The sequence below is a fragment of the Lethenteron reissneri genome, chromosome 13 (assembly GCF_015708825.2).
Source record: "Lethenteron reissneri isolate LAM-NWPU_2019-01 chromosome 13, ASM1570882v1, whole genome shotgun sequence".
NCBI classification, from domain to species: Eukaryota; Metazoa; Chordata; class Hyperoartia; order Petromyzontiformes; family Petromyzontidae; genus Lethenteron; species Lethenteron reissneri.
Window position 1 is genome coordinate 6,057,664 of NC_083791.1, and position 15,386 is coordinate 6,073,049.

Consider the following 15,386-nt stretch of genomic DNA (forward strand, 5'->3'; position numbering starts at 1 on the left):
TGAAAAGTATAATTAACATATCAACATTATGTTCACGTAAATACGGTGTCGCATTAACCGTGCCGTATTCTCCATATGTAGAGGCGCACTTATCTCCCTCCCCCCCCCGACCACCGTACATGTAATTTTCAATCACGAGTTGAGGGTGCGTCTTTATAACCCCGCAGGTGAATGTGTGTGACAATCTTTGCGTAACAAAAATAAGAAGATAAGTTTTTGTTTTACCCTTTCAGGCGTTAAGATGTTCAAACGCCAAATAGAAACCATTTTGCAAGGAACCATGTCTGCATTAATCACACGGTGAACATGCAAGCACAACATATGCTCTGATAATTATGATACATGGCATTGTATTTGCAACTGATTGGCCTACACTAGAGACAGCAGCCTTCTTTATATCAGAGCAGAGAACGCCAAAAGATGAACAGTACAAAGACAATCGGTTACAAAGACTGCCATATATGATTATCAGAGCATGTTTTGTGTTTGCATGTTCACCACAATGGATGTGTGTGGTTAATGCAGACTTGATTCCCTGCAAAATGTATTCTATTTGGTGTTTGAACATCGTTAACCCCTGTCATCTCAGTCAACCGACCCCATGGCACCTGCTGGGTCTGCCCCGACACCTCCGCCTGTCAACAGCGAGCTTTCGACACTTCACGTGGTGGCCTCAAAGTGCACCTGGCCTGGCACAGGCGCCGTGGTGACATTTAGTGGCGAATGACGATTTTATTGGCCTTAGTGGTGGAGGGTGGTGGTGGGGGGTACAGCAGCTGGTGGTGCATTGAGGGGGGTGGTGGTGGTGAATTGGTGGTGGTGGTGGGTACAGCTGGTGGTGCATAGAGGTGGTGGTGGTGGGTACAGCTGGTGGTGCATAGAGGGGGTGGTGGTGGGGTGGTGGTGGGGGGGGTTTGGTTGGGGAGGTGGGGGGGAGGGTTGGTTGGGGGGGTGGGGGGAGGTTTGGTTGGGGGGGTGGGGGGAGGGTTGGGGGGTTGGGGGGAGGGTTGGTTGTGGGGGTGGGGGAAGGGTTGGTTGTGGGGGTTGGGTTGGGGGGTTGGGGGGGGTGGGAGGGTTGGTTGGGGGGGTGGGGGGAGGGTTGGTTGGGGGGGTGGGTGGGGAGGGTTGGTTGGGGGGGTGGGGGGAGGGTTGGTTGGGGGGGTGGGGGGGAGGGTTGGTTGGGGGGGTGGAGGGAGGTTTGGTTGGGGGGGAGTGGGGGGAAGGTTGTTTGGGGGGTGGGGGGAGGGTTGGTTGGGGGGGTGGGGGTAGGGTTGGTTGGGGAGGTGGGGGGGGGAGGTTTGGTTGGGGGGGTGGGGGTTGGTTGGGGGGGTGGGGGGGAGGGTTGCTTGGGGGGGTGGGTGGGGACGGTTGGTTGGGGGGGTTGGTTGGGGGGGTGGGGGGAGGTTTGGTTGGGGGGGTGGGTGGGGAGGGTTGGTTGGGGGGGTGGGGGGAGGGTTGGTTGGGGGGGTGGGGGGGAGGGTTGGTTGGGGGGGTGGGGGGGAGGGTTGGTTGGGGTGGTGGTGGGGGGGGTTGGTTGGTTGGGGGAGTGGGGGAGGGTTGGTTGGGGGGGTGGGGGGAGGGTTGGTTGGGGGGGTGGGGGAGGGTTGGTTGGTTGGGGGTGGGGGGGAGGGTTGGTTGGGGGGGTGGGGAGGGTTTGTTGTGGGGGTGGGGGAAGGGTTGGTTGTGGGGGTTGGTGGGTTGGGTGGGGGGGTTGGGGGGGGTGGGAGGGTTGGTTGGGGGGGTGGGGGGAGGGTTGGTTGGGGGGGTGGGTGGGGAGGGTTGGTTGGGGGGGTGGGGGGAGGGTTGGTTGGGGGGGTGGGGGGGAGGGTTGGTTGGGGGGGTGGAGGGAGGTTTGGTTGGGGGGGAGTGGGGGGAAGGTTGTTTGGGGGGGTTGGGGGAGGGTTGGTTGGGGGGGTGGGGGTAGGGTTGGTTGGGGAGGTGGGGGGGGGAGGTTTGGTTGGGGGGGTGGGGGTTGGTTGGGGGGGTGGGGGGAGGGTTGCTTGGGGGGGTGGGTGGGGACGGTTGGTTGGGGGGGTTGGTTGGGGGGGTGGGGGGAGGTTTGGTTGGGGGGGTGGGGGGAGGGTTGGTTGGGGGGGTGGGGGGAGGGTTGGTTGGGGGGGTAGGGGGGAGGGTTGGTTGGGGTGGTGGTGGGGGGGGTTGGGAGGGTGGGGGGCGGGTTGGTTGGGGGGGGTGGGGGGGAGGGTTGGTTGGGGGGGTGGGGGGAGGTTTGGTTGGGGGGGTGGGGGGAGGTTTGGTTGGGGGGGTGGGGGGGGTTGGTTGGGGGGGTGGGGGGAGGTTTGGTTGGGGGGGTGGGGACGGTTGGTTGGGGGGGTGGGGGAAGATTGTTTGGGGGAGAGGGTTGGTTTGGGGGGGTGGGGGAGGATGGGTTGGGGGGGGTGGGGGGGAGGGTTGGTTGGGGGGGTGGGGGAGGGTTGGTTGGGGGGGTGGGGGGGAGGGTTTGTTGGGGGGGTGGGGGGAGGTTTGGTTGGGGTGGGGGGAAGGTTGGTTGGGGGGGTGGGGGGAGGGTTGGTTGGGGGGAAGGGTTGGTTGGGGGGTGGGGGGGAGGGTTGGTTGGGGGGTGGGGGGAGGGTTGGTTGGGGGGGGTGGGGGGAGGTTGGTTGGGGGGGTGGGGGGAGGTTTGGTTGGGGGGGTGGGGGGAGGTTTGGTTGGGGGGGTGGGGGGAGGTTTGGTTGGGGGGGAGTGGGGGGAAGATTGTTTGGGGGGGGAGGGTTGGTTGGGGGAGTGGGGGGGTTGGGTGGGGGGGTTGGGGGGTGGGAGGGTTGGTTGGAGGGGTTAGGGGGGCATACTCGCGAGTGTACGGTAATCACGTCGCGTTCCTCATTAGCATAACATCGCGAGACTTGGTGGCCACGCCCCCCGCTCCTCGAAGGAGTGCGCGCGGTGGTCTCTCGCCCAACATGGCGGAGTACCTGGCGTCCATCTTCGGCACGGAGAAAGACAAGTGAGTAGTGGCGTCTTCACGAAGCTCTCTCGTCTTCCTCGCTCGGGGCTGTCGCGGCGGAGCGGGCGGGCGAGCGGTCGGTCGCTGTCGGTGGTGAGCGGCTGCCCTCGGCGCGGCAAAGGCCTCGAGCGTGGTGGCGCTCCCGCCCACCCCACCATGGCTAGCCTAGCGTAGGCCTAGGCGGCATTCGGTGAATTAAATTGTGAATATTACGACGATTATTGTTGTTGTTACTAATTGTGGCTGTACTGCAGTAAATCCATGGGTTGTCCAAAGTCTCGGTGGTGTGCGCGTGCGATACGGAGCCGTCTTTGCAATGGGCGATGTTACTCCACACACACGTGTAGCGTGCACGGCGGTGTCGTGGCCAGCGCACTGGATTTGCGATCTTGTGGGTCGCCGGTTCCATTTCATCTCCCGATGGGGAAGCTATAAACTAAATCTCCCTACCTCACGCCACGCAGCAGAATATTTCGTGGAGATCACGTGTGGTTTGGCAAAGTGCGTGGTTACTCTCGCCTCGAGCAAAGACGTATCAGGCCAGCGTGGAAGTGAAGTCAATTGTGTTGTCGCTTAAACACGTGGCGCCTTTCTGGCACAAACATCTGCCACCCAAAGCGCAAATTAGTTGAGTGCAAATACCACAGAAGGCCTCTCTTGAGCTCCCTTCAGTGGAGGCTGCGCTTGCAGCAGGCGCGTGAGCAAACAATTGCAGCGAATGTAATAACACCGCATTGTGCCGGTTGTCAGATTTCAAAGGCTACGCACGGGTGAGCCTTGAACGAATATGAACAATGCTACGCACAGTTTCGCAAACAGAGATATCATGTAGCTACAGGTCTATGTAATGGGCAGTAGAGAGCAGTGAACTCTATCGTACTGTACCATTTTGTCTGGCGTTCGCAAACCCTCACTTGGCAGCGTGGCGAAGTCTGGTCAAATATATCCCGCATGTCCGACGCAGCGTGGGGAGGCCTTCATGCAGCAGTGAAGTTGACATGAGGGTTGGAAATGTACAAATCAAAAATCGGGGTGGCCTTCATGCAGCAGTGAAGTTGACATAAGAGTTGTAAATGTACAAATAAAAAATCGGAGTGGCCTTCATGCAGCAGTGAAGTTGACATGAGGGTTGTAAATGTACAAATAAAAAATCGGCCAAACCATCACCGTTATTAATGTTTTAAACAAAAATATTACTCCAGTCAAAGTGTTTCCAAAATTGTGGGGCGTTGCTGATCTGTTTAGTCTCAGATTATTCGTATAATACTGAATACACGTTTCTAATAGCGGAAAAGTCTTCGAAATGATAACCAGTGTTGATATCACAAAGTGGCATTTTATTTCATTGACCGCAAAAGGTTGATTCAAGTCTGCTCTCGAATACGATTTGACCTTAAAGATTCTGATTGTGAGCCTATTAATTGTAACATAACATGTACATATTCAGCCCTTTTGTATACGTCGTGCAGATTGTGGAGGTTATATTGGCATACTTCACTCAGTACGGGTTGAAGGCAGGGAGCATTGAAATATATAGTACGTTACTGCACAATGGATTTTTTTCTGTACTTTAATCTGCTGTTCACGTAGCCCCCGAGTTCCAATCGTAGTCATGATGGTGACCCATCTAAAAACAATCCGGGTGCAACACTACTCAGCTTTCGAGATTGGGCCAATTCTGAGTGATTTGGTCTTAGGCAGCACAACTACGTTGAAATAAAAATACCTTGTAAGACATATCTGTAAATAATGTTGGCTTCCCACAGAGTTGTGTTATTCTAATTGATTGTATTCTGGGTTGAATCAACCACCAACTGGGATTTGAACTCAATGCCTACAAATTGTCACATCCTGTTCTTTGGGTCTTTCGGTAAAGTCACGTAGATAGGTTTAAAGAAAACAACAAAAAACTACGACGTTTCGAACGCAACTGAAGACGACCGCTTGTGTTGCGATTGAAAAACGTAGGTTGTTGTTATTTTCTTGGAACCTATCTACGTGACTTTACCGAAAGACCCAAAGAATATTAATTTCTGCAGTCAAGAAAGCCTTAAGTTAAGATGTGTCACATACAGCTTCTCGCAGTGCCTTCCAGCTGGACACTTTAATACAGTTTGAAGACTATTGAGCCAGATGGGTTAATTTTAGGGTTCTCCTGACAATAATCCGTTTTAAGTCGCCTGTAATTGTAGCCCAATGCTACAGGTGACACATGGCGTCAGGATGTGATGCGGGGCATAAACGACCGGGCCGTCTCAGATTGCCGTGTTGGTAACCTGAAGAGGGGTTTCTCGTGTTTCTTTGTCGTGTGCCACTTTGCTTTGTGTCAAGCACAGCGTTGTACGTGCCGCCAAGTGTGTGCGCGCGTGCGATTTCACGGCCAAGCCATTACACTTCGCTTTATGTTGTCGGCCGACCTTCTGCACATGTCGTGGTCTTTGTTCTCGTGTCATAGTTTGTTTGACATTTCAAGTGCAAATGTTCACCTTATTTGCACGCTATCGGTTCACTGTGTTCTGTTTGAACTAGCGGTGTTAATTTGAATTAAACAAATTGGCGATACTGCATTGGCACTGGTGCTTAATCACAATTAAGACAAAAACTCTTAACACCTTCCTCAATAACACTGGCCTTTCCTTCATATCACAAACGGTGCAGTGCACTTAGTTATTTCCTGTTCTGATGACGTACGTGTGTACATAATCAGTATTCCTTCCGATTCCGTTCAGATGACATACGTGTACGTCATCGGAACGGAACCAGAAGAAAAACTGAAATAAAATAACTTTATTGGTACCGAGACTCCCACAAGGCCATGCGGGAAGGTGTGTTTTGGAACAGTTTGGCGCCATCTATCATAGAGTACGGGCAGGTTGCTACAGTTCTCTGTGGTGAGCATGGCGCTATGCCTCTAAATAAAATTAACGCTGAACTGCTTGCGCGTTCTTGAGATTCAACGGTGATAAGGACCCACCCTGCAACTTGCAGTTGTCTCGAAATGAGTAAGGGTTAAGACGGGTATTTGCACTCCATGGCCAGCACTGTGTACACTAACGCACGGATTGCAATTCCACTGTGAAGCCCTTGATGGCTTGCGACCGCCCATTTCTGAAAACTGCCTTGCCCCTGTGTATTTTAGTCCACTTTTCTGAGCTGTGACGTCTCTTCTCAGGGTCAACTGCTCCTTCTACTTCAAGATCGGTGCCTGTCGGCATGGTGACCGCTGCTCACGCCTGCACAACAAACCGACCTTCAGCCAGGTTCGACTGGCACAAGCAACTCAAGCCATTTGGTCGTGCTTTTTAACTGCGCTTGATTTAGTGTGTAAAGTGTTGCCAGTGTACGTAATCTTAATTTGATTACTTATATTAACATCGATTCCGACACTCTTGTTACGTGCATCAAATTGTGGATGTAAGAATTTATTTATTTATTTATTTGTGAAGATCTTGCTTATTACAGAGAAACCCATCTTATCTGTGCTTATAAGAAGGACAACTATAGGTGGATATTGTTATTGGTGTTTATCCATGTAGTTTAGTACTTTCATCCACGCAAATTATTGCCGATTAACGTTTATAATGGGACGCATTGGCTGCCACTTCCTGGTCGTGCTCGTTGGAGCACAGGTTGAATGACCTTTGGGAAATTCCAGGATCAGATTAAAGTAAAATTTGAGAACAGTTTGGAACAATTTATTACGGCAGATAATGGGAAGAACGGGTCATGGAGTGGATGAGAGAATCTTCAGTTTATATGCTAATGTTACATTGAGGTTAATGGAACAAAAAAAACTCCTACACAGATAATGTAAAATATAAATGAAATGACAATATGATTTATAAATCTGAAACTTGATCTCAAACTGTGACAGATGATTGAATTGTGTGGCCGGTGGATTATTACACGACTAATATAAAACACCAGGCAACCATTCATGCAACGCCACACTATGTTGAAGATTAGTACCTCCAATTAGCATGGTTGACTACATACGATGCGAAAGAAGTTCTACATGCATGATATGTATACAGGTAGTCCTCTACTTACGATGGAGATGCGTTACGACGACCCCATCGTAAGTCAAAAATATCGTAAGTCGAAGATGGCTTAGCCTACCCAGGAGTCTTAAAGAATGGTGATAATTTAGCAAAACAGAGCAATTTACAGTACCGGACTGTATAAACTATATACTGTATGTATTATTAATTACAATACTGTATTGCACAGTAAAATGTAAAGTAAAAAAAACAAGGTAAATTCTTAGCCTACCTATATGAACTGCAATTTAATAGAAAGTCTTTTCAGGACACAATCCTATCTGAATCACACAAGGCGGGAGATGCGTACATCCCGGCAGCGTTCACAACGTACAGTATCGTACAATTTTGTCGTATCGCCATCGTTAGATCGAAATATCGTAAGTCGGACCATCGTAACCCCGGACTATCTGTATATACCAAACCCACCCTGTGGTTTATCTGCTTTAAAAAATGCTGTTGAAAACATTGATACAGAATGCCAGTAGGCTGACTGACCTACAGTGAAATGTTACTCTATATATTTTTTGACAAAACACCCCTCGTCTTTCACGTCTTTCTATGCAATGATGTTAATTGTGCAATGTATGATGACTCCGTGTTGTACTAATTGTCATGAGGTGACCCTGTGCAACAGACCATCTGCCTGCTGAACCTGTACCAGAACCCACAGAATGTGGCCCAGACGGCCAACGGGACAACCTGTAAGTACTGCGTCACCGGGGCCTGTACATATTCAGCATCGGGGCCCACATTTCGAGACGCACTTGTTTCAACACATCTACACATGATAACCAGTGCAGGGAATTACCAAAGTGTGCCACCTGCTGTGATGTAAATAATGTTTCAGGGTATTTCAGATTGGCAAGCAAGTTGTAGTTTGTGCTGGGGCCGAGTGATGGGCACCAGAAGGCAGTTGCATAAAAATTCATTTTTGCTCTGTAGGTATATGCCCAAACATATATGCGCACCCCACCTTTACCATTCTTCACTGGTCATGTATGGCCCAATAACCCTGAGAACCCTCGAGGCCTTCATCCAGCAGTTGCTTGACAAAGGACTTCACCCATATCCTCTCATATTTTTATTTCCCATACGTGAGAAATGGATGAATGGTATTGGAGTAATGAAAGAACATGAGTAAATGATATTGGATAGTAAAATAAATAATACAAACGAAATGTACGCCCTCTTCTGGACACAACTTTTCCAGTTCTCTTTTAAAATTGGCAAATAGAGGTTGGTTCGTGGACATTGAAGTGTTGTGTTTTGAGCCGCTTAACGCTACCACCCTGAGGCAGACATGCTCATTGCATCTTTACGAACACATGGACTCCATCATCGGAGCAGAATCGCAATTACTCTCGGAAGAAAACACGTGGAAAGAATCTGTATTTTTCAAGTTTTTGCAAACGTGATTGTTATTATTATTGTTATGCTTGTTTAACCAGGAAAGCCTCCGTGAGTCTCAACTCTTTTTCAGGTTGATCCTGCCAAACTTTCGCAGCGGCGACAATCGCTATGCGTAAACGAATTTAGTTATTCGGGGGGTAAAATGAAAAAAAAATTGCGCCATGACACCGATATAAAATTTCTAGCTTTCGTGATGACATCACGGCGTGTTTAACGTTTACCGTTAAGCAGACTGCACGTATATTTTTGCGGTTAGTACTTCCCCCAGTAATAACCGGGATGGCCGTTGGATTGCAACCATGAACCTCAACAACGCACTACAGCTGGGCCATGTGGCCGCCCCCTTGTGCGGATTGCATTCCTTTGACACGCGTTTGACACGAGCATGTGACATCTGCTGCAGGTATGATCAGCGATGTCGAGATGCAGCAGCATTATGACGACTTCTTCGAGGTCAGTGAGTTTGCATTTGAATGCGTGTGTGTGTGTGCGCGTGTTCGACACTTCACGTGGCCTTAACGTGCGCGTAATCTGACACAATTGCCATGGTGACGTCAGCGCCACTTAGTGTTGTACAACTTAAGCATCTTTATTTAGACTGTCCAGTATGAGCAGGTCAGCAAGTTACAACAGCAAGCAATACAAACAAATGATAGGGACTGGAAAATCTAGTAATGAATCATAAAGAAATAATGTGTTGATTAATTATATAAGTCCGATTTATCAAGATTTGGAAAGGCAGCAAAAGCAACAACTAAACCAGACCACACCAAGATAAACACACAGCCCCTCAATATAAAGGTACATTAACATTGAAGTATAGACACACGGGCAATGATCACATTGGCAAATGTTTATGTAAGCATATAGCTATGGAGGCCTTGCGATAAACCATATCCATAAATGACAGTTACATGCATATTCCAGCATTTACCTGAGCCAAAGGTGCATTAGTTGTCGCTGTTGTATGGGTTTGTAGTTATTTGCAACGTTTTGTTGAAAATACTGGCATTGTGTACACAGCTGTCCTGTGATTGTAGTTCCTCCCAGAACAAATTGGAAGGTAAATGCCTCAAGCGCATTACTAGAGATTGTTTTAATAGTCGTTCTACTTATATTACATTGTATTAATTTCATGTTATTTTGTGTAGTACTGTATCATATTCCATCAATTATTTTTTTGAAACAAAAGCCCTCCAAAACATTTGTTTTATTATTACGTATGCTAATGACCTTACATATACAGTGGATAAAAAAATATGAATCATTGTCTGAAAGAAAATTGAAGCCTGCGGAAACAAAGCGATTACAGCTCAAGTCATTGTGTGCATGAGGATAATGTAACAATGCTTTGTTAATGCCTTGAATATCTTACTGGGTTTGGCGATTTGTTCCAATTGCACCTGCACAGACCGTAGCCAGGGCATGCATATAGGCCGTCTCTTGTGGATGCACGCTGCCTTGCTGTCCAATTTAATGTATGTACTCACGAAATGCATACAATTGGGCATTGCGCGAACGGGTGTGTTGGCGAGTTCAGTAGCCGGCGTGCGTGCTGCGTTGCGGTCGAGGAGTGGCTCAACGTCATTGTTGCTAATGCCTCCCACCACCGACAGGAGGTGTTTGTGGAGCTGGAGGAGAAGTACGGAGAGATTGAGGAGATGAACGTCTGCGACAACTTGGGAGATCACCTGGTCGGAAACGTCTACATCAAGGTGAGCTCTTCGCCTGCGCAGTGCCACGTAGAGGCGTCGCTCTGCATACCACTGCACGACACGCTGCCATTGCTCTGAGGAGTGTCTTAGGCTGATGCTTACTTTATTGAATACTGTAATAACACAAAGGTATTGTTGTTGCTTGTGGCCAAATTATGCAGACTACATCCGTTCTTGTCACGTCTGCGAAGCTAACTAGAGTTGATCCTGGGTAATGCTTGGATGGGCTGGGCGACCACCATGCACCAACAGGTTGCCATAGGGCTACGAGGCTTACACTGGGCAGCAGAGAGGGCAGTGCATGTGACTCTGTGCAACAAAGATCAGAGGGCACGTACAGTTGGAGCCAGACAAACACACAGACATATGATCAAACAAAGGGAGGAAAACAAATACACCACAAACATGACATACCAAGGTTGATATAGGGCACAGCACAGACTCACTAATGATTTGCGTAATGTTTTCAAAATCACTCGGAATGTGCCCAATCTCGGAAGGGAAGCATCATTGTTAGTACTCGGATGGGTCATCGCTGTGCACGGCAAATTGTTATGGGTTGTGGAGCTTTGTGATGGGAAGTAAAGGCCAGTGCAACTAAAACAATTGTTCTACTTTACTTCTTGGCTGCCACGTCTATCCTTCCTGTCTTGGCTAACCTCCACCGACCAGCGGGGTTAAAGTATGGTCACAGATAACCACCGTGTTTAAATGGTGTGGGGAGGCCCTCATTCAGCAGTACATTGTCTTTAGGAATGCCATAAACACGTTAGAATTAATACGTTATTACATTACATTTTGAATAATATCTCACAGAATTATGGTTACTTGACAAAAGTGGTTATGGGCAAAGTTACCAATTTGTGTGTGTCCGTCTGTGCTTGTGTGTGGCCATTTGTAGTTCCACTCTGAGGAGGATGCAGAAAAGGCCGTCAACGACCTCAACAACCGTTGGTTCAACGGGCAGCCCATCCAGGCAGAGCTCTCTCCCGTCACCGACTTCCGGGAGGCCTGCTGCCGCCAATACGAGATGGGGTGAGTCGCACCTGCAGACTCTCCCATATTGGAACTCGCTGCGGAAGCCTTTTAGTCGTCGTACTTATGTTGCCCGTCTTTACCTGTTTTTAGTTTTTGCGTTATTTATGTTTGACTTATTCTAAAAGGTAACCATGTGTGACTGAGCCACAATCGTTGCTGTGAGCTCTGAAATGTCCTTGACCGTGTTATCTAATGGACTTTTGTTCCGCTGCCTGCTTGTTTTTGGTATCTGTAGGGAGTGCACACGTGGAGGCTTTTGCAACTTCATGCACCTCAAGCCCATCTCTCGCGAGCTGCGTCGGGAGCTGTATGGACGTGGCAAGCGCAAGCGGTAATTACCAACACGATATACAAGCACATATTTTGTTCCAATGAGCGTTTGTGTACTTGAAAGAACAGAGTGATTTCCCGATGCTAAATTCTACAAATACTTGTGCAGTCGTTCAGATGAGGGCCTGCCAACACCGTGCAGGTTGTGACGCTTATTTGACTGTTTTTCACGCTGGTCACTGTTTGGGTTTGTGAAGATGTTGGGTCATGGATGTGGGAGCATACACTTCATCACTTCTCTCTGCTGCCCATTACCTAGCTTGGCAGCTTATAACAACCTCGTGTGCATTGTTTAATGCATGGTCACCCATCTAAGGACTGTAGGCTCAAGCTCCCAAAATCGAATTCATTCTGGGTAATTTTGGCCTTGGTTCCAAATGCAAAAATTTGGGGACTTGCAAAGTTTAACTATGAAGACGCTATCGTAGCTGAAACATAAGTTGCAGAGTTGGACAAGATGACTAGAGAATAAATGTTAATTTCTGCATTTTGTGGTCTGTATATCCTAAAAATAGCTGTGAACTGAGAATACATTTGAAACTGGAAACTATATTTTGTTCCAATAGAGCAGGCGCTAACAGCTGGTGCAGTTAAATCCAGTTAATGACCAATGCTTTGAGATAATCTGAATGCAGCCATTAAGTATGTACCTTCGCAACTAAAACCACCAAAATGTGCGTAACCTACCACATACCTGGTTGGGTAACTTTGATGCAAAAACTAGCAAAAAGAATGTGTTTGTAGTGGACGGGCGGCAGGTAAGCATTGGTGTGCGTGCGTGCGCGTGTACAGACGCCGTTCCCGGTCACGCTCGCGGGAACGCCGTCGCTCTCGCTCCAAGGAACGGCGCCCGGACCGCAGCCGTGAGAGACGTCGTTCCAAGGAGCGCGCCGGCCGCTTCTGAAGCAGTGGCTTCCTTCCCTCCCCTTCTTTAGCTCCCTCCCTCTCTCGCTTGCTGGCTCCCTTCCTCACCCCATCCCTCACTCCTTTTATCCCTCGCTCTCTTTCTTGCCTCATTCCTCACTCCCTCAATCGCTCCCTCCCCGAGGTCGCAAACGGGTTTTGATTCCTTACCCGTACCCGGCCGCACCAGGGTCGCAAACGGGTACCCGTACCCGGCCATGTACGGGTAGCCGGGTATTGGGTAGGGTACGGGTATCGGGTCCCCGATTGCGACCTCTGCTCCCTCCCTCCCTCCCTCCCATGCTTCCTCCCTCTCTCGCAGCCTTCCTTGCTCACCTCCCTCACTCATTCCGCCCCATCCCCCCCAACTCGCTCCCTTGTTTGTTTACGAGAGAGCAGATTTTACGTAAACTACCAGGGCTGCAAAGGGCTTCTGTCTGCACGTGCACACTCGCAAGCACGACAGCCCGCAAGGCAATTTCTGTACAAATACGAGCGTTATACATGCCGCTCCCCACGTGAGCATCCGTTTTTACCGATACCATCTTCACACCACGCATGCGTGCACACACTTTCCGAGGCCGATCTTGAAGGTTGCAGGTTTAACTCAAGGTTGCGCCAAAGAAAGTTTGGCTGACTTAACTTGGGTCCCTTTGGCTCCCAGCGGCCGGTTGCAGTGGCCGACCTGCAGTGTTGTGTAACGCAAGTTAATTTGTATTCATCGCGAATGAAACAGTTTAACCTTGACTTCAAACCTGCAGTCTTGTTAATTTAAAATGTTGAGTCATACCCCAGCAGTTAGTGTGTGTTGCGTGTTAAACAGTCTAACATGTAGCGTCTGTGTAAGTTGCACTGCGTTGTAGGATTTCATTATAAAATCATAAAAGACCAAAAAACTGACTGTTTTCCTCTTTTTATTTGCCATTAAGAGAACGTCGCGTGTGTTGTTAATTTTGTATCTGGAGTAATCCACGAATAAAGGCCCATTTGGTGCCGTATGGTTTCCGTCTAAAGTGGATCTATAGCACGATTTCAAGTGTAGTGTGCATTGAAGGATAGAAACCAATAGCAAGACATTTTATGCGTGTACGTTCTCCGAATGAATGGTAACTGCAATAAAACGGATGATTATATAGGTTATGTATGTTGAACTTATTTCGCACGGTACATAGCCAAACGTGCTAATCGGAGGTGGGGCTAAGGACAAACTAAAAACCAAAAGTTTCAAAGAAATGAGTTTTAAATATAGATTTAAAATTTTATATAAGCGAACGATTGCATGGAAAAGAAACCACAATTTAAACTGCAATAATTTTCAAGCTTCCCATAGTTGGGCCTTTTAAGCCTGGATAACTTGTAAGGCAGCCTCTTGTAATTTTCAGAGGCAATTTGTGGTCTTGATGTCTTCTATCATGTTCAGGACCATGTTCACGGACTGACGCCCCAACATGTACGTCTGACTGAAACACAGGTGCACAGAATTCACGCCATTCGTTACCGATGTGGGTCTTCCTAGTTCAGAACATTGATTGAAAGTGCTTTAACTATACAACAATATTGACAATAGAATATGCATGTAGGATTTTTAGGATTAAAAAGTGCTACGATATTAATTTCCACCACCATAAAACGGTTAATATTTTTTGGAGGGCTCGACAAAGGAGGCTGTGGTCTCAAAAACCTACATTAATCCAGCCCTGGTCACAGCACACATTACAAGCTGTGAAGTTTCAGTGTTTAGAGAAAACTGGTATTGAGATAAAGTGCCAAGCTGTGTTATCAGAACACAGCTGTTTGGCGCAGTGTTCGCTGTTAGGTTGTGATGTTGTGAAAGGAGGAGTCCACAAGATGTTATGTCGGTTGCCACGTGGCCCTTGGGAACTTCCCCTCAGTGAATTCTACTCTCTGGGCCCACTTTTTTTAGCCCTTGCCCTTTCTGAATTTAAAATTAAGTTTGATTTGTGACATGGATGGCCCCGTTTAGCCAGTTACCCAGTTATTTGTTACAACGGGGGATCCGTGGTGCGTGAGCACAGCAGCAGCAATAAAATGACAGACATCAATGTTGCAGAAAATTAGTACGGGGTGCTTAAGGGAGATGTACATAATTGTCAACGAGGTGTTTTAATGGTCGTAAAGGAAACGAGTGAATCAAAAACAAAACTGCTCATTGAATGGGAGCAAAAGGTGCCAGAAAACAAGTTAGGTACAAATTGCAAGTAAGCTCCGTTTTGGTTTTTTAAGGGAAATAAAAGAGGGGAAGTGCAGGGGGGGGGGGGGGAACCAAGCTGTAGGTGAGGGACAAGGGGATTTGTCATGAACGTGGTGCGGCAGCGCGTAAGGACACTACCGGTGTTTTAGCAGGTGGAATTGTGAGTCGGAATGAGGAGGCGCTTCTGAGGCCATGGGAGGGAGAGGGTCTAAATGATGTGGGTAATTCATCTTCTTGGTTTTTTCGGTAAAGTCACGTAGAATGGAAATAATAAAAAATAAAACAAAATGATTTTATGTTTAAAATGATTTTATGTTTTATTTTTATTACTTTATTATTTCCATTCTACGTGACTTTACCGAAAGAACCAAGAAGATGAATCCCTGCAGTCACGAAAGCTTTAAATCGAAAGATATGGGTAATTGTTGGATTTTTTTTAACAGGACCTTTAGGATGAAGATAGCCCAATGGTGGCCTCCCCAGATATCCAGGGGCCAGATTTGAGTTCATGTTTTGGTTGCGATAGTGAGTTCGATAGGGGGAGGGTCAAGGGGCAACACGTAGAGAGCGAAGTGGAACAGTGGAGTGAGAAGTTTTAATGAGATTCAGAATTTAGGAGGTAGATGGTGTTACAAAAATCAAGTATGCGCTGGATGGTGGCTTTATATTTCGACGGAATCGAGGTGTAATAACTGGACAGCATTGGTTTCTGTATAGGAATCCAATGTTGGGTTTCATCTTATTGGCCATGTGGTCAATGTGGTTCTTGAAAG

The 15,386-nt window shown here is 48.1% G+C and overlaps 1 protein-coding gene across 1 annotated transcript; it reads left to right on the plus strand.

The window, feature by feature from the left end:
• The first annotated feature begins 2,805 nt into the window (after positions 1–2,805).
• LOC133342038 (splicing factor U2AF 35 kDa subunit-like) lies at positions 2,806–13,397 on the plus strand. Its single transcript, XM_061550929.1, has 8 exons — positions 2,806–2,962; positions 6,135–6,222; positions 7,640–7,706; positions 8,819–8,868; positions 10,032–10,130; positions 11,032–11,165; positions 11,404–11,499; positions 12,291–13,397. Exons 1-8 carry the CDS (start codon positions 2,919–2,921, stop codon positions 12,400–12,402), a joined length of 690 nt encoding a protein of 229 aa, XP_061406913.1. The 5' UTR covers positions 2,806–2,918; the 3' UTR covers positions 12,403–13,397.
• Positions 13,398–15,386: the final 1,989 nt, after the last annotated feature.

Bases quoted from the DNA above. Each gene is read 5' to 3' on its own strand.
- LOC133342038 (XM_061550929.1), top strand. From the start codon at position 2,919: ATGGCGGAGTACCTGGCGTCCATCTTCGGCACGGAGAAAGACAA. The intron at 6,223-7,639 runs GTTCGACTGGCA...CCTGTGCAACAG, and splicing joins ACAAACCGACCTTCAGCCAG to ACCATCTGCCTGCTGAACCT. The intron at 10,131-11,031 runs GTGAGCTCTTCG...GGCCATTTGTAG, and splicing joins TCGGAAACGTCTACATCAAG to TTCCACTCTGAGGAGGATGC.